The 23,684-nt window shown below is 38.8% G+C and overlaps 1 protein-coding gene across 5 annotated transcripts in view; it reads left to right on the forward strand.

The window, feature by feature from the left end:
• TBC1D30 (TBC1 domain family member 30) overlaps window positions 1–23,460 on the forward strand; it is a 55,274-nt gene extending 31,814 nt beyond the window's left edge. For 3 of the 5 annotated variants that reach the window (XM_068934710.1, XM_068934704.1, XM_068934719.1), the window contains 10 exons: window positions 2,025–2,150; window positions 3,669–3,854; window positions 5,868–6,036; window positions 7,499–7,667; window positions 12,558–12,663; window positions 18,342–18,454; window positions 18,622–18,761; window positions 20,555–20,761; window positions 20,969–21,025; window positions 22,411–23,460. In XM_068934710.1, coding sequence (XP_068790811.1) covers window positions 2,025–2,150; window positions 3,669–3,854; window positions 5,868–6,036; window positions 7,499–7,667; window positions 12,558–12,663; window positions 18,342–18,454; window positions 18,622–18,761; window positions 20,555–20,761; window positions 20,969–21,025; window positions 22,411–23,192 — 2,055 coding nt within the window. In that variant the 3' untranslated portion in view covers window positions 23,193–23,460. The remainder of the gene's footprint in view (window positions 1–2,024; window positions 2,151–3,668; window positions 3,855–5,867; window positions 6,037–7,498; window positions 7,668–12,557; window positions 12,664–18,341; window positions 18,455–18,621; window positions 18,762–20,554; window positions 20,762–20,968; window positions 21,026–22,410) is intronic. The other 2 variants (XM_068934695.1, XM_068934727.1) reach the window with 1 other exon arrangement.
• Window positions 23,461–23,684: the final 224 nt, after the last annotated feature.

A 23,684-nucleotide genomic window follows, 5' to 3' on the forward strand; every position in this document is an offset into this window, starting at 1 on the left:
AAGAAATTGCACTGATGAAGCTGCCCAGCAGCTGAAGAGCAACTGAAAAGGAGAGCAAATCTCCAATGTAGACTGTCATACTTATGTAGGTGAAATTGAAAAATGCTAGTGCTGGCAAGAGTGTTCATAGAAAGTTTTGACAGAGAAAAGGCAGATTGCTTAGACAGGAGAATTCAGGAGTGATATAGAGTGGTAGAAAGTGCCATTAATGTGAAATTATGCTGAGTTAGTGTTGTAGGAAAGGGTCTAGTGGGATTACACTAGTTTTACTTGATCGCTTGCTTTAACAATATTTGATGTTCCCTAGTATTAAAAAAAAAAAAGGTGTATATATTTGTCTTTTGTAAAAACTAAATGGGAAATGTGATCTCAGTTTTAAAAATGCAGTTTTACTAAGATGAGGATTTTTTAAAGCTATATTAAATATATGTAGCTCAATATATTTTTGATGCCTTGGATCATTTTCCTTTCCTGTTTTCTTCTTGCTATCTTTCCAGCCTGAACTGTTCAGTCAGTTTACAAATTGGGGGAAAGAAATGGAAGAATTATAGGGGCTTCATTTTCTTCACACCACTGCCATTCTGTTTTTAATCTGCGACTCCAGTGAATCATTATATCCATTGAGCAGCCTTTTCCGTCCTGTAAAGTTTGCTTTCCATACTCCATAAGTCTCTCAGAAGTGCCCTTTCAATTTTTCTGTGGTGCATGAGTGGCAGATGTCTCTCCCCTCACTTGTCCTCCTCATCCAGCCCATCCCTATATGATTGCTCACACATGACCACATAACACTAACCAGGGGAACAGTGTTAAGAAAAAGGGATGAGGCCTTTTCACACTATTGCCTGGTTTCCCAGTCATTTGAAGATTGCCACCAGAATGAAGTATTTGATGTGTTGGCAGCATGGGTGATTTTCTGTTTTGCTAGCAACAGAAGGGGCAGGATGACATCTGCATTACAGCTGTGGCATGTAACATTTGTTCTCTGGGGCTGGCAGAAGTAAAGAATCCAGTGAAACAACATCACTAGGGTGACAGCAGCGCCAAAGGCTGTTTGGAGGCAGAGCACAGTGACATTCCCCTGCACAGGAGGCTTTGCGAAAGCGTAGGAAGGGATGTTTAAATGCAGGAAATCTGTGATTTTGTGAGCTGTCTATAAATTCCTTCAGCATGCAACTATCTAAGTGTTTATATCTGTGGGAAGTGTCTGAATCGCTTTCCTCACTTGAGCGGGTTAACAGCTAATATAAAACTTCTCCCACTTGCTTTCGTGATTTCTTTCAATTTCCTGAAGAGAGAAGTCCTTCACCACTGTTAGCTGTTGTCATTGTACGGTCTCTCATGTCTCTTTCATGATTCAAACGTTTAATGAAGGTCAAATTTTTAACTTGAATATGCATATGTAAATTTGTTTTGGTGATTATTAGGTAATCAAAATGTCTGTGTTCCAGACTACCTGTAGTGCCAACAGTTTAGTGCCAGCAGAGTAACTTACTCTGATATAAGTAGTACTTTGGGTGGACACCACCTACCTCTTCTGCAATGTTGAACAGAAGAGACCTGTGGGAGAAAGAAGCACTACTGGATTTCTCTTGTGGATTTTCCAGGAGATGGATCCATGGTAGAGTTTGAGGAAAACCTTGGGGGGGGGGAGTGTATTACCTTTTTATAAAACTCTTTTCTGGTTATGAGGTTAGAAGGGTTAGAAGGGCTGACCTGGCCAGGAGGATGGATGACAATCTTGGAGGGCTAATGTGAATTCATTTTCTGACAATGGACTTGCATCTTTCTAAGAAGTTCACAGTTCACTTAATGCTGACTGTTTCCTTCACTTCTGTTTTAGGGAGCAAGATATGACTTTTATTGTTCAGAATTTTTTTAAATATAATTCTCTTTTGCGTAATTCAAGTCTAGGAGCAGACCACATATGGCTAGAGCTGTTGAGGTTCATCTAATCGTACATATAAACTGCTCATATTCTACCTGAGAAATAATGTGTTTTGTTGACTTGCTTTGTATGTTTCTAGGTTTGGCTGACCCTAGCTGATCAATACTTACACAGTATAGCCATTGACTGGGATAAAACAATGCGTTTCACATTCAATGAAAGAAGTAATCCTGATGATGACTCCATGGGCATCCAGATAGTAAAGGTAGTTAACTAATTTTTTTTTTTTTATGAAAAGTGAAGATTTTTTTGAAGAAACATAGTTTGGATTTATTTTTCTCTCTGCTTCTGCATTGGCACAAATTATAGCTTAATTTTCCTTGGCCCACCAATATTATTTCTTCTGCTTTTTTAGTCCTCCTTCTGCATTCATCTGGTGGGTGTTTACTGAAAAAAAATGCTATTCCTAGAAAACTTTTGCCCAATTTTTCTGGATACAAAGGTACATAAGAGTTCTTCCTCTTCTCTGTATTTTATAAATAAATGCAAATATTTGCTGGGATTAAAAAGTATTATAATATAGTTACTGAGCATATTTTCAGTTATTTTACAGTAGTGAAACATCTTTGTCTATGTATTTTTCTCAACTGACCGCCATTTTATGTTTATAGTGATGGCCCCTTTTGGGGAAGAGCTTAACAGATTCGTATTGTGGTGTGCCTTCAATCTTGGCCTATTTACGTAGGAGAGATTGTTTATGTTCGGTAGTCACTGTAATTAGAGTACACAGAGGAAAGTACTTTGTGGTCCTGGTTATTACAATTGTCACCAGTACTTGGCAATTTCAGGCTATAGATATTACTCATGAGATAATAAAAACTGTAGTACGTGTTTTGCCTTTCACTCACAAATCTCTTAAAATCTCCTGAATATCATTTTTGGTTTTTTTCTTATGCTTTGAAACCTTAGTAACCTGGTAGTTCTTTTATGCTTTGATACAAACAGTTGCTCTTTTTCATTTGGTCATCTTAAAAGAAGCGTTTTGTCTGTATTCTTTTTCTAACACAAATTGCCACTTCAAAGAATGCAATGGTAATATCAAGCATGTTTCAGTCAAAAACTGAAAAAATGGTTTTTAAAACAAAGTTTTGGAGAGGATGGTCATTGGCAAATGCTTACTAGAAATTCTGTATCTAGCTTCACACCTTGAAATTGCTGCTGTTAATGTCAGTTGCATATGAGCATCCGCTCTAATCCTTCATTCCATGTTGTGCAATGTTAACAAATAATGATATTCTGCTGACACAGCTCATGTTGTAATGGTTGTCCCATGCAATGAAAGTGATTTGGAAACAGAAAAATTCTTCCCTTAGGCTTCTGTTTAAGATATGCAGAATACATTTTTCTGAAGCCTGACTTCTGAAAATCTATAAAATGCAGAGAAAACAGCATTCTGTGGAGGAAGATTTTTAAAAAGAAATATGCGGCTCTTATGTTTTTGCCTCTTTGAAGTGTAGATATCTTCTAATGTCTTCTGTGGCAACTTCATATGAACATCTTTTAGGTAACTTGTTTGTTTAATACCTTGCTCAACCTATTTCACTTCTTCAGGAAGCTAAAGGTTTTCAAATGAAAAAAAAACATTCTCATCAACTTTGGCAGTACCTGTTGGAAGGGTGGAGGGGGAAGGAAAGCTGAGATAGGCAGGAGAGCTAAAGGGGAAAGGCAAATGCATATCTTTTTCTTTTTCTTTTCTTTTCTGCTTTTTTCTTCTTCTTTGAAGGACCTTCACCGAACTGGTTGCAGTTCTTACTGTGGCCAGGAGGCAGAGCAAGATCGAGTGGTATTGAAAAGAGTTCTGCTGGCTTATGCCAGATGGAATAAATCTGTTGGCTATTGTCAAGGTTTTAACATACTAGCTGCACTCATTCTGGAAGTAATGGAGGGCAATGAAGGGGATGCCCTGAAAGTGAGTAAAATTTTTTGGTTGTATTATTAAGAATTGCTTTTAGTTAGTGAATTTTAGAATAAACCAATGCATGGATTTGTAGGCAGCTTAAAGGAGCAGGACTCAAAGGGATATGCGGGTTCATATCTATGGATTGTTTGTTATCCTGTTTAAGCTAAAGTAGACAGTTTGAATATTACAACTGTTAACATTTAAATCAGTAAGAAGTGGAGCTTGACTTTAAAAAAAAAAAATGAGAACACACCTACTGACTTTGAAAGAGGTCATCCCATAACGCCCATACTTCCCCAAAACTGCATAGGCAGCTCCAGTTTGATTAACAGCTTCTGTGAGGCAGCTAAAAATCTGCTGCATTTTTAAGCAAATTGCTAGGAGAACACAAGGTAAATATGATTTAAAATGGGAATAAATAGCTTTGAGGGTACTGTCTGAGCTACATTATTCATTCCAGTGTTGATTTCTTAGACATTTTCTGTTCCAATTAAAAAGAGTCTTCATAAACTTTGTATGTCACGAAATTGAAGTCCAGCTTAATAGATGAATACAGGACATGGTTTAAGGCTTGCCAAAGTCATGTGCAAGTTTCCTTAAATAAACTTGCTCATACATGTGAGTTGGGGTCAAATTAATAGAAGATGAGTGTGGCTTTTGAGATACTGAGTTATTTCTTTTGCCTTAGACAGTGTTAAGTATGCTAAATACTTAAGTTCATTCAGAGCTCCTAAAATATAAAGCTTTTGGAAGTGCAGTCCAGCTAGTAGGTATATAATACTTCATTCTACAGAGCTACCTATAATAGTAAGAAAATACTACAATATGCCTACTTTATATCATAGAGGAAATTTCCTTTGAATAATTCTTGCTAAAAATTTCATCAGTGTTTTCAACTATAATCATATCATATTTTATTGTAATCGTGTACTGTCCAGAACCTCCTGAGACATATTGTGATGGTACAGGAAATCTGACTGCGTAAAGTTTACGAAGTCCAAACTAATTATAAGAAACGTGGGCATCCTTATATGTTAGGGTTGTCTTTTATTGTAGTGTACTATGGAGATACTATGGAAACAATGGAATAGCACCAGCATGCCCAGTTCTGGAGAGGTATATCAGTGAAGGCTGTTAGCACCAAAATGAATCCTAGCTGGCAAAAATGTCAATCCAAAATAAAGTCATTTTTTTCCAACCTTAGTGCGTGAGTTGGATTGAGCTTCGAAGGGTTTGAATTTCCCCAGAAGCGCAAAAAAAAAAAAAAAAAAAGGAGGGGGCAGTGGAATTGGGAATTGGAAGTTCGCACCACTTTGAACCTGAGAGATACAAATGATCTTAGAGACGAAGAATGTCAAGGCAAGAGAGGAATGAAGGAACAGGCTTTTGTCATTTTTTGTGTCATTTTCAACTTCAGGGCAAGCTAAGGAAGAAAGATACTGGTTTGCAAGGAGGGATGAGAGAGAAAGAGGGGTTTTGAGCGGTTTCTGGAGTCACCGAGGGCTGAAGAACCCTCTGGAGTGCTGAGGTGGGAGGCACATAGGGGTGTTCTGTTACTGTAGTCACTGCATTTGTCTAAAGCAAGCGATGAGTGACTTTATAAAAGCTGCAGAGTCTGTTGCCTGTAAAGCTGCAAGCCAGAGTCCCCTCAGGACTGGAGCAATGGGGAAAACTATGCTTAGGTTATTGCAGAGTCTGGGAGTTGGGCGTAATTCACTGGGAAATCGATTTCAGTCATTAATGGTCCATAAAGTCCAAACAGCTTCAAGAAGCTGTCTTACCTTCTGTGCCTTGATGGTTTGTGGATACCTGGATTGCCTGTGGATGCTTAAAATGATATTGCTTTTCCCAGGGCTCAGAGTCCACGTAAATGGAGACACCAGAGGCATGTGTCACCACTGGCTCAAAGCCATAGTTCAGTAACAGAGGATTTTAGGATTATATACAGGTTTTTTTCCCCCATTATTCCTAGAAAATAACAGGCATTGTTAAGTCCTACACTTATGCTTACCTTTCTTACAGATCATGATTTACCTAATTGATAAAGTACTTCCTGATAGCTACTTTGTCAATAATCTCCGGGCTCTGTCTGTGGATATGGCTGTTTTCCGAGATCTTTTAAGAATGAAACTTCCTGAACTGTCCCAGCACTTAGACACCCTGCAAAGAGCTGCTAACAGAGAAAGTGGAGGTCGGTTCAACAGATAATGCTATTAAATTCCTTCTTGCTATTGTTTCATTTCAACAGCGGTCTAAAAATACAATATTTTAAATATTTACATAAGTACGTAGCTTGGAATATATATTTTAAATTGTTAAAAGTGAAAGAAGACTGTTTCCGTTATTGATAAGCTTAACAAATTGGCAGCACTCTCAGGAAAAATAAATAGGGAGACTCTTTGGTTCAACAGTTGACTGCAAACAGAATTTTGTTGACAAGGACATAAAACACGGAGTGACAGCACCATAACAAAGCTTAGTACAAGGGCTACCTTGCAAGGGATGCTTCTTGGCTTAGCTCGAGTTATCTGCCTAGCTGCTTGCTGCTTGTAGTTGCTAGAACCTACGTAGTTGTGTTGGGAAGAGTTACAATGTGAGAGTGAATGCTGACTGGTTTTTATTTCTTCACCTGGATGCCTAGCAATACACAGATACCAACCAGCACTTCCTGTGTTGCTACCTGAAAGCTGGCTTTGCACTTTGCATTTCAGGATTTCAGCATTTCTTCCAGACTTAATTGTTTAACAAGATACAGCTGAGGTTTTTTGAGGGGGGAGATTGTGTTGTTTTTGTTTTGTTTTGGTTTGGTTTGTTTTTTTTCAGTCTGGAAGTTAAATGCACCCTGAGTTTCATCTTAGAAAAGATCTACTACCATATTGGAGTAGTAAATAAAGAATCTCCTAACTGTTCTCAATCAATCTGTGTGAAAGCAAAAGGCATCAAGTAAGCATTTGCTGTTAGAAAGCCTTTTTGCAGGCAGCAGCCTCTTTGGGTCACGGTCTTCTAGCCATCAGTTGGCACTCGGATGCGTAAAGCACTCTGAGCATAACAAGAATGTAGTATTTCAGGTTTTCAGGCTGAAATAATAAATCTTGTCTGAAACTATTAGAAAGCCTACTGCTTTACATTGCAGAAAACTGAATATGTTACAGCCACTTCTGCTAGGTTGGCAGAAGCTCAGCAAAGACAGTATATTGAGATTTTAATACAATAGATAAGACTTGACAGGACAGTCACCTTCATGCAGCTAAAGACTTTTTTCTTCCCATTAGCTTCTGCAGAAAAACAGCTTTTTTTTTTAAAAAAAAAAAAAAAAAAGCTTTTAGCTCTTGTGGCTTTGGGGAAGGAAAAACAATCTTTCCAATACAAAAATGTGTGACAGTGTTTTCCAGAGTTAACAGACATCTCCACTCCCAACGCTGCTGCTTAGAGCTTTCTGCAGTGCAGCAGAATGAAAGCTGACTCGGTATGTCACTTTTTCCATTGCTCTTGTTCTCAGCTCCTCTTTGGACAGCTGCAGCCTGAAAAGGCTTTGAGCAATAACAGAGGTGCTAGAATGACTGGTAGATTTTGGCATGTAGAACTGCATCAGTTTATACTCCTTGTAAAATAACAGTAAGATCCGAATGACTTTAAGGATTTTTTTTTTTCAGGAGGCTATGAACCCCCACTTACAAACGTCTTCACAATGCAATGGTTTCTAACCCTCTTTGCCACTTGCCTGCCTAACCATACAGTTCTGAAGATCTGGGATTCAGTATTCTTTGAGGGCTCTGAAATTATACTGAGAGTAGCCCTGGCTATCTGGGCAAAGTTGGGAGAGTAAGTGATCATTTTTATCTGATTTTCTTTTTAATATGAGTAATGTATATAACTTATATGTTGTTCTGAAGAGCATGTTTTCAATTCTAAACAAGATGTGGTCTTTCAGGAGAATATTTCTGCTTTGAAAAAGCTGTATGAAGTGTCTCTACGGTGTCTTGAAAAACATGTACTGGAGAACATCGTGATTGCAGAAAGATGGGCTTGATAATAAATTGACCCTTCAGCAAATGTCTCCAGTTATTTGCATTGTCTGTGCATAATGTCTTCATGCTATGCTAAAATACTGATTAGACTTTCAAGTACAGAGAACTCTGATGGAGATAGTAAATACTCTCTGGCAAGAAATTCAGAAAGGCTTGAGGGTGACTGGCTGGCTTATTTGGGTACCTGAAGCTAGGGATGTTATTTCCCTTATTTTCATCTTCCAGGCAGAGGGACTTAAGGATTTGAGCCCACTGGCTCTATCTGATAAAAGAGTTAAATGTTATTAAAAGAATGATTTAGTATTTCATGCTTATTTTCTGTTAAGTTCTACTAACAAGTTTTCCTGAAATTCTCTGCTTCTAAGCAATGTTCTAGCCAACTTTCTATTAAAATCTTTTATGGCTTCAGAAACCTGCTACACATGACAAAAGATAAGAGATTATTAGTTCTTCTTAACTGTCTCTGTTGTCATAGCAAATATTTGCTTTCCAAAAAGAGTGAACAGTCTTCCTGGAGAAATAAGAATTTTGTCACAGACTTCAGTCGGAAGTGTGGGCTTTTACAGGCCAAGCAGTTGTTAAAGTTCAGCTGGAAACTTTTTTCAGTTGACATCAGCAACTACCTCAAATTTTTCTTGTGACACCTACTAATGCTCACCTTCCCTTTTTTTTTTTTTCCTGAGACTGAACTACTGGGAGTTTACATTCAGATCTGTCCTTGAAGGTTTCTTTTCTTTTTTCTTTCAGAATAATTTAGCAGCACAGGCCAGTAACATTTCGGGAGACTCATTTAGTATATTTGATTTTTAATCTGAAGAATAATAATTAGAATAATAATTGCTTAAGACCTTTATTTCTTCAATTAATGAAATAAACTTTCATGAATCATTTACATTAGGATTAAGCTAGATGTAATCCCATTGTGTGTTAGCACTTTATGCTATGCTCTAGATAAAACGTCCTATTGCACTGAATCTCTGTGCAATTATAAGCTGAAATTATAAATGTTCTGACTCATAATATGATAAAACCGAAAGTCACTGCTTTGAAGAATTTACTGTAAAATCTAATCAGGACAAAAATAAAGCATATGGATTACAAAAATTGGGAGGATCAGAGTGAGGAAATCATCTATAAGAATATGACCACGTGAGCAAGCTAATCACATTGCATACCTCCATAATTATTATATGGGAGGAGCGGGAGATGATGTGGCTTCAGGACAGATTTGGGGATGCTTAACAGAAATCGACAGTGGTGTGATGACCAGAGATGCAGAAGAAGACAGGTCACAAAAACTGAACAAGGATTGAAATTCAGTAGGTTCGTGGTTAATGTTATCACATGAGATGAGGAAGTGAAAGAAGACTAGGCACTATGTTTTTGCTGGGAGGAGATTGTGATTTCATTTAGTTCTCCTCCACTAAATGCTGTAGTAGTACAGGAGGGATTTAGAGAAGTGAAACCTGAGACAACGATCAGTCTCATGATCTTCATACTTTTCATAAATATCTTTCTAGACATGAAAAAGGGGTGAGAAGTGCTTTTCTTAAAATGTGGGAGGTTCTGTTATGCTTGTGTTTTGAGGGAAAGAGACTTAAGGAAGGGGCAGGTTAAAAATAGGGGCGTTGCAAAAGTGAAATGGGAGTTCATAAGACACTAAAAGTATTTGGGAAGATAAGCAGTAAATTTCCATGATAATTGGCAATATACCCATTACATTTTTTTTCACTGCTCGATCATTCTTTTAGCTAAAGTATGTTAGGGTTTCAGTAGTAGCTCCAAAGTTCAATGGTAGTTTCCTAACTACCATTTAGGTAGGTTGGTAGTATTCTACTTAAGGTAGATCAAGAGATATTTTGTCTCCTAATCCTTAAGGAAAAAGGCAGTGTACTTTTTTTGGTCATTCCAGCAGCTGTAATTTTACAGTAGGAGGCTACAATATGTTCAGTTCTTTGAGTGGTCCAGGTCACAAATAGGTAATACAAAGGATCTGTAAGAACAAGTGTGTTTTAGTTTTAGGAATACCTCCTGTAATTCATGTGTGCAGTAGCATAGGAAGAAAAATAGCAAGGGTCAAAACCATAAAGATTCCTGTAGCCAGAAGTGGATTCTTGTACAACGTGATTGTACACAGTCAGGAAGAAACCTAGAGCTGCTTGCTGAGTGAAAGAAGAAAGTCTTCCTGATAGAAAGATCAAAGGACTGCCTTTCACGGTAGAGTGTATTTTGAGGAAACTCAACTGTAATACATAGTGGTGTCACCTGGGGAACGGGAGTTGGAGCAGCAGATATTCAATGGCAGTATTATCCAGATGGAGATTGCCTCAAGTTAGTGCATTTTGGGCCTGGCCATGGCAGAGAAATCCTGTTCTGCTGCAAGCAGCTGTTCAACTGAAAATCATGGTCATCTTTTCATAGTTAGGCAGTCTCAGGACACTGCGTCCTACTTTCCCCAGTGTACTAGGAGCAATGGGAAAAATGCCATTAGTGAATCCTGTAAATCCTGATTTTACAGACTAGAGGTAGCTCTGTGTGCTGGAGGTTTTCCTGTATTTACCTGATTTCTTCAGCAGTGTTTCTGGATGTTTTCATGTTACCAGACTGAAATTGGTGGCATGGAGACTTAAAGTCCAAAACTTTAAGATACTATATGCCAAAGGCCATGAAAAAATTCTGTGTCCACCTTTACACCTGTTGGGATTGTGGTGGTGTTCTCAATTTGTTTATTTTTCTTCAAGTCAGCTACCTGGACAGAATCACTGCTGTCTTAAGGAACAGAGAGCAATTTTAGAGCTCCTTTTTTAAGTAGCTGTTAGTGTGATGCCTCTCTGTTCTGGTGAAGTCTAGAGAAGAAAAGCAATTTACTTTTCCAGCCTATATTTTTCTTTTTCGCAAGTCACGTTCCTAGGCTTACATTTTAGACCAAAAGCTAATGGCAAAATGGATCTCAAGCCCTGTCTTACAAACAAGACATTTCATTTGAAATTCCTGAGTTAAAGCTTAGATGAAGTTTAGATTAATAATAGGTCATTCAATAAATTTCCTCAAAACAATGATTTCAGCCAAAGTGATTCCTGAACTACGATTTTTTCCAATGGAAGATCCATCCTAGTAGATCTTTCTAGAACTATTAGAGCTAGATTTCCTGCCAAAGAATGTATGCTCCTTTCCTTTAAGGATATTTTTAGGAAGGAAAAATTAATTTATGTATAGCTTTAAGACACCCAAACCACATTAAGAAAATGTGGATTACTTTAATTTATTCTAGATTTATTGCAAAGTTGTAGGTTAGTCTTTTTAAGCCTATAAACATCTAATCCACAGAATGAGGATAATAATATTTATTTTCCCCTTGAAGGTGCTGTAAAGTTAAATGAATATTTGCAAAATATATTGGTATATTAGAGTGGAAGTTGTTGTAAGTGCAAAGAAATTATTAATTTTAACTAGCTGATCAGTGGTTTATTACTCTTTTTTGCTTCCTCGTCTCTATCTTTAATTGGTTTTGTTATTTGAAGGTCAGACAAAGGTTCTCAGAAAAACTGGTGGGAATAAGATTAATTTTTATTCTGAGAGATCTGAAGAAGGGAGCCTTAAGTTCAAAAGCTTTTCTAATTGGATCAGGCCAGTGTATCCTTTGATCAAGCTCTGACACAATGGCTTATAATATATACAGCTGAACTGACCAACTCGTAGGCACGTATGTACAAAAGAGCAGCCCAGTCTTGTTTTTCGCATGTCTGTGCAAGATGTTGTAGTCTTGATTTGGCAAGAGACGCTTATTGCACTGAATCCTGTGTGATGACACAAGGCTTTAAAGCTCAGACTAATTTTTAGTATTTCTGAGGTGATAGATTTCTCTTCTGGCCAGCATTACACTTGATTGGGACTGAAGTAAAACAAATTTTTCCTTTCATGGGAGAGGATGTTTACTGACTGACCTAAGGTGTGTCCCACAGCCGGTCACAAAAGCCTATTACTCATTCTGCTCTTCCTTTAGCTGACACACTGTGAGCGATTTTATGTTTTCAGAAACGTAAACAAACGTAAAAAATGCTTGGATCTCTCAAAATAAAGACAATTTGGAAACAGTGTTCATAGGTGTGCAGGATATGAGAGAATTTTCCTATATTCTGTGTTACGTGAGCACAATTCTATTGAATACAATTATATATATATATATGTACACATATTAATTTTCTCCACTGGAATGTTTCTTGGCCAAACAAAATGTTCCTATTTGGCAGAAAGGCAATTCAGCCAGTGAAATCAGCTAGCTGGTGCCCAGTGAGGGACGCGTGGTGAGGCAATCAATAAATCCTTATACTTCTTTTTTTGAGCTGATGGGAAAACTCCCTTTTATTAGTAGGAGGCAAGATTTATCAGTTCTCAAGTTGTAGAAGTGAAAGGAGCAGGATGAAGAACTTGGCCGTACATGCATGAATCCTTTATCATGGGCAGTCAGGCCAGTAAGTTGTGCTCAGTCCATTCTTTTACTGCATCAGTATTTCTAATATGATGTGCATGATTTTATTATTTGAAATCATGGGCAGGATTGCAGTGAACTTGGAGTGACTAATAGAAGTGCGTATTTTATGACTGCAGAAAGTTCAAATTTGGTTTGGAAGTGTATAATCATATGTAAAAATAAAACAAAAACCTAACATGTATTTTGATGTAGGCAAATAGAGTGTTGTGAAACCGCAGATGAGTTTTACAGTACCATGGGCAAGCTGACCCAGGAGATGCTGGAAGACAGTCTAATTGACAGCAATGAACTCATGCAGGTGAGTAAATGTGATAATAATTATTGTTTATGTATTCTGTGCATTCTTTGGACACTGATTTCTAAAGAAGTATGCTTTTTATTCAGGTACTGCAGAAACCTAAACTCTCCCAAGAATAAAAAATAAGGTAACTAGGTTAAACTAACATGTCAGTGGAACGAATAGATGACCTGCAATTAAAGCTGAAATCTTATCTTATACATGAAGCGTAGAAAACTGCTAGGCTCCATTTGATAAAAACTGGATGCCATACTGACAGCTGAAAGTTTGTTGTGATATAGTGCCCAACTGGCGTTACTTAAAATATGACTAGTAAAAGATTCTGCCTCTTATTTGTAGGGTGTTCTTTTGTTTTCTTTTGTTTTTTTTTTTTTTTGCTAGTTATTCATTACAGAGTGTCCTTTTCATTCTGCAGACACTGTGGGAGGCTAGAGTTTATCAACTGTAAAGGGAAAAAACCCTTCATGAATTAAAAGAAAGCCATGAACAGTCGTCAGTGAACTATAAACAAAGACATTTGTAGATAATTGCACTCACTGGATTCTTAAAGCTTACGTCATTGTGTAAGAACAAAGATTACATTGTTCTGGGAAAAAGGACTTTTAGTGTTGCAGAGCTATGTTATTGATTTACGCATGCATTTTTTTTCTAATATCCTTGAGGTGTTGTCTACTTAGGTGATTAGTGAAGACTTCATGCTACACTCCTGGAATTTTATTTTCGATGAGTTAGAGTATGGTGATTAAGTGGGTGAAAATACAGAAGCAAATAATTCACCTGAAATTTTTGACCTGCCTTAAGGGGACAAAAAAAATTCTGGTCTCAGAATATGAAGTTGGATGTGTCTATTATAATAGTTGGCAAGTGAGCTGTGTTACTCTAAGTGGTGTACCCATTACTGAAAGCAATATGTGTTGGCTGTCTGGGATAATACACTTCCATAGTCTGATGAAATATTGCCCTAAAGTAGAGGATTGCTTTCAGAATTTTTTTTGGGGGGAGGGAGGGTTGTCTAATGAGAGAGTTCTAGGGATAGGAGAGGTCAGCAAGGTGGCTTTGTTTTCCTTTGAAATGCAGCTGGTCAGAGGCACCCACATGCTTTTGAAGTGGATGTTATGGTTCCTCACAAGATAGTTTAGATGTTGAGGAAGTGTGAGGAGGGCAGCACAAGCTGATGCCTTCTCATATGCATTATATTTCTGTTCCTGGCCTCAAGTGCAATACGAAAGCAAGATGTGGCATTTGTCACAAGAAATAATATCGGGAAAGCTGAAGTGTGCTTAAGTGATTGAGTGCTGGATTTCCTTCTTCCCTGTTGTGTATAATGGAAGATGAATCGTAGGTAGCTTACAGACTGCAGGGCTGGAAGGATTCTTTCTGAACTGTTGCAACTATTATATATGAATATAATAACTTAGCAGTCTTTCTGTGCTTCAGCAAAAACCGAGAAACACTTAGTGCAAAGTATATGTGTATTCATGTTGTACATGTGTACTGTGTGCCACTTATAGGAGTGTTAGGGTAGGATGTCACTGGCACTGGTATGGAGGTGGTGTAGTAGATATAAAGTTTTTTTGCAAAGTAGAAGGATGTGTCTGTTTTCCATGTGTCTGCTCAGTCAAAGAAACCACCCAATAGTTGAGAGAGCATTCATCAGGTAAAAGGCAGGCACTGGCAGTGTAGCCATCTCCATCCGAGCTGCTCACTGTAGACTCCCTTTACCCTCAGTGAAGAGAATTAGGCAATGTAGGTGTTGGCCATGAGGGGAGATGAATCCCTCCCCATGTCCCTGGCTGAATTTGAACTATTTGCTCTCTGTGTTGGAGAAAAAAAATAGAGAAACGTGAAACAGTGCATTAACAAAAGGATCCAGGCTGCTTGAAAGCATCATTTTTATATATTGTTTTAAGCTTTTCCAGAGGAATCAGCCAGAGATTAATGTTTAGGCTGCTTTGTTTTCAAAATGTTCCTTTTTTTTTTTTTCAAAATCAATAGAGCAGGGTACTCATGCCTGATTCCTTTTTTCCAAGGTGGCTCAACTGTAGGAAAGGGTTAATATCCTAGTTTGCCTTTCCCACACATATTGGTGAAGTGGTCGCGGTCATCTCACTTTTCTTTAGAGTGGCATGACAGTGATATTTACATCTGAGCTACCTGTGTCTTCACTTAAGACAGTGAATAGTTACAGGCACTTCTAGGCCACCAGGAAACAAATTGTGCTCTAAAAGGCCTGTTTCTTTTGATGGGAGTTAGAGGGGGCTTGGCCCATGCCTCAGGAGCAAGTGTTGATAGGACAGACGTCTAAATTAGATCAAAGGAACTCTTGCCCTCGTTCTCTTCACCAGCATGTATGCTTGGTACACGTTCATCATTTAAAAACTCTTCTTTTCTTAAAGAGTCTTAAAAACTCTAAAACTCTGGAGGGCTTAAAGCTTTTGCAAATTTGGCCCTTAAATGGCAAGAGTTCTTATAAAGTTATGCTGAGGAGAACATGGAGGGATTGGAGGAGCAAGGCAACAGCTTCACCCCTTTTTCAGATTAAATAATTAAGGTAAATAAGGGTTAGTGCTGTACACTTCAGATGCTAGGCCGAGTATGCGTTCAGGACTAGAAGCTAAACAAATACGGTATTCAGTAAGGTTATTTTATTGGCCTTTTAATAAACCCCTTTGGTTTTAACGTGGAGACAGAAGGCTGTACGCCAGGTGTCCACAGATATTCTCAACACTCTGTGCTGGTTTATGAGTACATGCTTTCGTGCCTTCTCAGAAAGCAAGCATTTTTATAAGCAACTAAATTAGTTCAGTTTGTACACTAAAAAACATCCGAATGTGAAGGAGATGAGAAGAAAACAGGAAAAGGAGAGGAATCCCTGTGTGTTTACTGTGGTGGAGAGGAATAGGGATTAATACCTCTCTGTTATCGTAACATTTTTAGACTGTCTCATGTAGACACTATTATCCTGATTTGAGTGTATTCGTCATTAACTTTTTTGGAGGAGGGAGGGAGATTGTTTTGTTTGTTTTTTGTTTTGATTTTCCTAGTGAAAAGAGAGATAGAAAAGCTCTCAACCAGTGTGGGACTGCAGTTGAGCGAAGTGTTTGTGAGCTATCTGGAAAAGCAAAATTGCTTACCCTCTTTTGGAAGTCCTAGCCCATCACTTTTGTAGAGTATTTTGCTGAGGGCATAAATGGCTTTGCATTTTCAGAGTAAGGCAGAAGATTGACAAATAGCTATTTACTTAAGGTCAGAACAGAGGCTTTTTTGGTTTTGTTTTTAATGTTTCCAGAATCTGTCCCTTATGGCCATAAATAAGTGAATGAGTTTGGCTGTATCAGGCTTACTATTTGTAGGTGTTCCCCACTAGCACGGTTTCACCAAAATTAACCAAGTGGTATCCAAAGCCACATACAAACTGGGAACAAGATTCTTAGACTCTGAAACATTGCTGAAAGGAGGAAATCACAGGTGTCGATTGTCATAATTTTTGACTTTTCAGTGGAACTTGCACCAGGATAAATTTTTTTTGTGGGTCTCTTAGCCAGATGGCAAGTGCAAGCCTTTAGCTTAATCTGATAACAAGTAATTAAGTTAAAAGTGTGTACACTAAATAGAAGAAATTGCACAGGATCTGGAAAAGACACAGATTGGAGACATGCAAAAGCTGAAAGCATAATCTAAACCAGTAGGTGCAAGGAGTAAAAGGAGGACTCCAGGTTGACTGTTTCACATAAAGGGTTACTAGCATATGGAACAAGTTACCTGGAAAGGCTGTTGACATAAAGAGTAGAAATAAGTACCAGACACACCTCTGCTCCATGAAGGGGGAAAGTTGAGACATATGGCAAAAAAACAGGAAAGTGTGATGGAGATCAAACAAACAGGCAGACATGTTGGGCCGGAGGTGGGTCTTTCTTCAGATCATAAAATTCCTTGGTCTGGTAAACTGCCAGGATATCACTGTTCAGGCCCCAGAGAATATTTGTCTTTCACAGCAGCATTGTAGTTTCATGGAGAGATGAAGCTTCAGTGCATGCTCTGGGTTTCTGAAGGCATTCTCCCTGCCTTACAGTCTGTGCATACCTCAAGGTATAAAAGCTTTTTCATGCAGAAACCTATTCAGCTGTGCTGTTGCCCTGTGCCTGCTCCAGCCGGGAATGTTCCTCCTGCTCCTAATTGCCTGCATCATTGCAACTGAGAAGCATTTCTTTTCTCCTCCTGTCAGGAAGGGTCCAGCACTGACTCCGTTTTTGTGACTTTCTTAGTGTGCTTAGCCCAGACAAGGCACTGCTCGTGAACGGATTATGTAGAAATTGTTCAGAATTTCCTTTCATCTTAATTGAGACCATTTGCCTTCAAATGAAAATGTCACGGACTTTATAGCACAAGAAAAAAGATTTCCTGTCACAGCTAATGAGAAATGTTTAAGTTGCTGTCTTTCAGAAGACATTTAATTTTCAAAATAGGGGAAAAGCTATGATTTTCAAAGAAGCTCTGAGAAGCTGTTTCAGCTGTTTTTTCTTTTTCCTTTTGGCATCAAGACTCCAAATGAACTGTGTGTCAATTTTTTGAAAGTCCTGAATAGTTGTAAGTGTGAAAACAGGAAAAGAAGTCTAGTAAATTTGTAGGAAGAAATCAGCAATGGTATTGCCATGAATATGATCTGTCTTTATGCTAGGTCAGCTGGTGATACACATTCCATTATTACAAAATGACTTAAAGCAAAAATAATGCTAAAGTAAATGCATTTGCAACTATTTGTCTTCTCTGTCTCTGGGTGCTGAAATAAATAAAATATATTAAAGTCTTTTTTTTTTTTTTGATTAGTCTGGTTTTATGTTCTAAGGACTGCTGTGTTGAATTCAGAGTACTGCAGAGAGGTTTCTTTATTCATCATAGAACAAGTCTTTGTGTTTTTTTATTATTTTCCTTTAAACTGTGAGAGGAGAAAAGTTAGGTGGATAATGTAAAGTCCTTCCTGTTTGACTATAGCTTTTGTGCTGAGGAAGTGATTTCCATCACAGAAACTCTTGGGGCTCAGCTGGCATAATGCTATTGGTTTTAATAGATCAGTAGCAGTCTACATCAAGTGAGGATCTGCTCCGCTATTTCTGATAATGTCAGTATCTTGTTGAGCACTTGGGCAGAAAAGTAGGTCTTCTGGAAGATTCCAGAAAACTCAGTAATGCCTTCGTATAAGTAAAATCGTAACTGGAGGAGGAGGGTTTGCAGAGTGCTGGCAAGGAGCGGATGATTATTAGGAGAATGATTATTACATAAGGACAGTAGCTGAAAAAGACCTTACATTCTTCTGTTGTGGAAAATTAACAGTCTTGTAGGGATCCTTATTTCCATAAACAATATATTTTTCTGATTATCCTCTTTCCACCTGAGGTCTTTCTCAGACATAAAGACCTATTTCACAGGCGCATGCTCCTGTGCTACCTCTCATGTTATCATATATTCTTTACTCTGAGCCAGGTCTTTTTCTAGTGAATCATTCTTTATTTTTACTACAAGAAGTATTGATTGCGTCATATAACTAGGCCATTTACATTTTCTTAGGGCATATGAGAATGTGTAGCCTTTAGTCCTGTAAGACTATGAAAATCTGTTCAGGGAGAATTTTTTGTGGGTCCGTTGCTTAAAAGGACAATTTTGCATTTTTTTTTTCCTAGACTGTTTATACCATGGCTCAGTTTCCCTTCCCACAGTTGGCAGAATTAAGGGAGAAATACACATACAACATTACTCCTTTCCCTGCTGCAGTAAAATCAACTTCACTTTCCGGGTAAGTTTGAACTGCACTGTTTATAGCATATAGGGTCATTATTTATCTCAGGTAGATAGTGGCAGATGGCATCTTCCCTTATATGCACCTGAAGATGAAGCTGTTTGCTGGTGATCATATTTAAGAATGTCTTTCTTTCCTATTTCCCTTATGTTCTCATTTGACAGGCGGCTCGGCAGAACCAGAGACAGCGATGAGGAGAATGACCCAGATGACGAAGACTCTATCGCCAATGGAATTGGCTGTCTTGGACCATTAAGTGGGTTTTTGGTACCAGAGCTCCAGAAGTACCAAAAACAGATCAAAGGTAAAGGCGCTTCAGTTGATTTTGAAAAATCTAGTTAGATCTGTATGACCTTGCAGAAATCATCTGTAGCTTCAACTGTGAAAGCTGCTATGAAGATTATATTTTAAATTCACATAGAGATTACAACAGATGTCACATGGCTTGCTCTGCAGTCCGCAAAGATGCCTTCCAAGCTTAGCTTGAAGGCTGTATTGTAGAGTAAATTGGGTAAAAATTTGCCTTAGTAATGTTTAGAAAACCAACCCCACAATGTTCCCCAGTCACAAAAAAGAAGCAAGCATATAACAAAAACCCCTACCTGTTGCTAATTTCCAAGACAGCTGTTAGGTAGTTAGCATCTTCTGAAGAGTGTATATTTAATAAATATCCTTGACTTTTATTAGCATATGCTTGAATAGTATTGGAACCTATCAGTGGTGAAACAGCAACTGAATTCTGCAGGCCGCCTCACCTTGCTTTTGGCCAAACCTTCAGACTGTTGTGTATTCTGGGTGTGTCAAATTTCTTTTTTATTTTTTAAATTGTGTACGGTTTAAGGTGTTCTGACAAAATGTTACCATTTTTTCACATCCTTCCACATTGAAAGAAAGTTTCTGGCAGAATTGTACATTCAACTGTGCAAGCTCAGTAAGCAGAGTAAAATTCTGATACATTTGAGAAAAGTAGATTGTTTGCTAACTCGCATCAGTGTCTGTGAAATAGTGACTTTGGAGACTGATTTTATCATGCCCTGGGGGAGGATTCTTACTCAACAGCTTCTCTCACAGGTGCAGCACTTTCAGAGAAGGGCTTACAAGAAAAGATAGATTTTTACGTGTCTCTCACAGGTAGCTGGTAATATTGCTTGCTTTCAGTGATGTTCAGGGTAAGGGCAGCATTGTTCATTGGATCTTCAGAGGCTCTGCCTGCAAACAGAATAGCTGTAGTTAGAAAAAGGCAGATGGATGTTAGCAGTCACTGTTACCTGGTTACGCATCATCGTTCTCGTGGCTTGGTTTTGCCGAGACCTATAACCTACATGCTGGAATTCTCCTCTTGATGTTGTGATGTTTTGTTTTCCCTTCCTGAGGGACTCTGCCTGCTGCTTCAAGCTAGCACTTAGAACATCAAGCTGCTATTGCAAACTAAGCCAAAGACAAACAAACATTCCTTGAAAAAGAATTACCCCTTGACCCTGGAGTGCCAGTTTGGTGGTGCACCAAAGACAGCTGTGAAAATAAATTACACTGCCTCTGTTGCTCTGCAGCTGTTGGATCAGAGAAGCCTCCTCCTCAGCTGCTCTGCACCCATCCTTTCCGTTGCCACTAGCAGCTTTGTCCCTATGGAGCCATTATTGCCTCTTCTTACTCTCACTCAGTTTCACTAGGTCAGTTTTTAACCCCGTGCCTGCTTGACTGTAATGTATTTTATAACTTGGAGTGGTAGCCTCTTCTTTGACCACCTGAGAGTCTCTAATAATTTTTGAATTACTTTAGGGAAGGCTGGCGTATTTTCAGGTGATTTATAAAGTGAATTTCCACACGCTCCATTGTTAGGTTAACTGGTTTTGTACTCTCTTTAAAAATGTTTATATGATAATATTTAATATAATAATATAAAGAAATAGAATACTTTTTATTAAAATATGACAGCTGTGTTAAATTTGCACGTTATAATAGCAGCTGATTTCATCAAAAGGCTATAGGTAAATAAGACAGCAGAAATCAGGCATGCACTTCCCTTGCAGGTAATCGGAGGAACTCTTGAGTGTGCTGATGTATTCCTCATCTTCATTTTATTCCCACTTTATGCAGACCAGAATGAAGAGCAAAGTCTGGGCTCCAGTAATATTGCAGAACTAAGTCCAGGAGCAATAGACTCTTGCCGAAGTGAATATCATGCTGCTTTTAACAGCATGATGATGGAGCGTATGACCACTGATATTAATGCACTGAAAAAGCAATATTCCAGGATAAAGAAGAAGCAGCAACAGCAAGTTCACCATGTGTATATCAGAGCAGGTAATATATTAAAACATGCTTTACTTACTGATTTTTTACAAGCTGACTTCATGATAGGAGACAAGGCAAATAATGTTCTTTAACATTTAACCAAATAGAGAAAGCAAAAGAGGATAGCCTATACAACACATGTGTAATAAAGTGGATGCCACTTCATACACACAAATTGTAAATGAAAAGGTGATGTTTTTGTTTTTCTTTTGTCAGGATCTGAAGGTGACGACCCTGGGATCTTTTTGGGTCCCAGGGACCAGCTGAACAATGGTATTTAAAGATGTATTTGCTATCTGGGTACATTGCGTTGATCTCTCTGATTAAAAAATTTAAATCTTTGGCGTTCTTGGAGTTGACATACTGATGCATTGTAAAAAGTGAAATGAGTACACTTTAGATCAAGGAGCAGGTAGATTCCTAGCTGGTACATATCATCCTAACTCTCCTGAGTTCATCAGGGCATGGCAGATTACAGAGCTGGCTCCAATTTCCTGTTGCAGCTAACAGTCTATCTAGCTCTAATAACACTGGTGTGAGAATTGAGGTGGAGATCAGTTCATGTTGCAGTCTGTGTTACAAAGTCTACTTCCACAGCTGGCAAACTGGGCAACACCAGGGTTAGCATGAGCAGAGGAGCTGAAGATTTTAACAGGTGTGCAAGCTGAAAACAGCCCACCCCACTCGTTCCTTCCCACTTACGAGTCATCTTACCAAGTCAGCATGGAACCCTGCAGATGGATCACTGCAGAGAAGTTTATTCCTCTCCTAGATTTGCTAAACCCATCCTACCTGGAGCATTTGAGTCCATGCAGCTGCAACTTTTCATGAACGCTAAGTTGATTTATAAGGAATTTTTTTTCAATAGTGGCAAGGTGTCTGCTTTGAACAAAGGCAGTAGCCATGCTGAAATAGTGCAAACAGTGAGATGTTGACTCCTAAGGATTGCCAAAAAACCTTTCTAATTTACTAATCATGATTAATGGCCAAGTTTGTGGTTTAATCAAACTGTCACCTAATTCTGAGTCTATTGCTGTGGTTTAATCAGAGGACCTAATGGAAATGAGCTGGTGTGGTTTCACCCATTTGAAAATACATTGGCTCATTCTTCAGACCAGCAGGCCTCATGGAGAGGCTTATGTGACTGACCTCATGTAGGGACTGAATGGCTTCTTACAGCTGGAAGAGAAATAAAGGAGAGGGAAGATCCAAGGCTAGTATTAACGTTAAACTTTTGGTTACAGCAAGTATACCATTAACAGCAAAAAACTTGTGCAGGATTATACCTAATGCAAGGATTGCACTGCAATGGATATGCAAGTGCGTTGTGTGACTACCCAGTTTCCTGTTGTGCTCGCTCTTGCAATTCCAAAAATTGCAGAGCTGTTTTTTGATACCCTTTGTTTTCATAGCATGTCTGGCTCAGGACTTACCCATGGGTGAGAAGCAGCGAGGGAGACAGGAAAACTTTATCGCACAAGTTTCAGCTTTGTGTTTGACTCCAAGATGTAAGAGCAATTCAGTGATTTTACTAGAGTCAGTCCTACAGACCTTTGCTATACCTCAGGAAAGGCATCAAAATAGTCTTTGGTGGCAGATTCTTAGTAATTTGTTTTGATCTTAACAACACTATGTTTCTTTCAAACACTTTCTTTCAGACAAAGGGCCAGTTACCAGCCTTCTCCCTTCTCAGGTAAACTACTCCCCGGTGATAAACCACCTTCTTTTAGGAAAGAAGATGAAGTCGAATAACAGGTCTCTCAAGAATGCTGTCATTCACATCCCAAGTCACGCTACAGGGAAAATGTCTCCCATTCCCCAAGAAGATCTTAAAACCAAACTGAACTCTCCATGGCGCACTCACATACGAGTTCATCGAAAGAATATTGCTAGGGCCAAAGGCCAGCTGGGCTATGGGGATACCGTTGGACTGATAGATGAGCAGAGTGAGAGCTGTAAAACAAATAGTCCTGGTGCCAAGGAGGAGACTTCCTCACATTCTGATTTTGGAGAAAGAGAAGGTGGTGGTTTGGATGACAGGACTCCCCAAAAAGCTGATAGACAGTGTGCTGAGCCGGTCTCTAAGGACACCAACGCAAACATGTCAGTGGTTCAGCTAAAACTAGAAGCGCTGGAACTCGCCTCAGATAGCAAAGCTGATGCTGAGTCAACATCCAGTCAGTCTTGCCAAACACGTTTATCTGAGTCCTCTGCTTCATCCAGTGACAGTGGAAACCTGGGTAAATCTCCCCAGCCCGGTAACCCGAAGTTGCAAGTCTTCAACCCTTTTCCCAGTGTCAAGCCTCTTCGAAAGTCAGCCACAGCCAGGAATTTAGGGCTGTATGGCCCCACTGAAAGAACGCCAACTGTACACTTTCCACAAATGAGTAGAAGTTTCAGTAAGTCTGTCAGTGGCAACAGTGGGACCAGGAAACGGTGACGTACTACCTGGTACTTCCTATTTCTGACAGCAACAAAAAAATGTGTTTTTTTTTTTTTTCATGTATGCGTGTATATTTGTGTCCCAAAGAGTTTCTAAACTTTAATTAAAGTAATGGGGACAAAAGTGGTTACCAGAGGTATAAATGTATGTCTTTGAAAGTTGTGCCCCTGTGTGGTATGGAATAGATTAGAGAAGACGCACTCTGGCACCCTGTTGTAGATTCTGATGGTTCCGTGGTAAAATAAACATTGATTTACAGTGTGAAGCATACTGTTTCTTTAAATCTAATCCAGATGTAAAACTGCCAGCTGCCTTTAACCTTTCAGCCCCCCATGGCTACCTCCTGTCTCTGTCAAAGCTCTAAGGACAAATTGCCCATCTGTTGCAGTAAAACCTATCCAAAAAGCACTTTTTATGGCTGTTGTGCAGCTTCTTTATTAGACCTCGTCATCATGCTCTGTGAGTAGCTGGAGAAGCCACAACTAACGG

Source organism: Struthio camelus, chromosome 1 (genome assembly GCF_040807025.1).
Source record: "Struthio camelus isolate bStrCam1 chromosome 1, bStrCam1.hap1, whole genome shotgun sequence".
Classification (NCBI taxonomy): domain Eukaryota; kingdom Metazoa; phylum Chordata; class Aves; order Struthioniformes; family Struthionidae; genus Struthio; species Struthio camelus.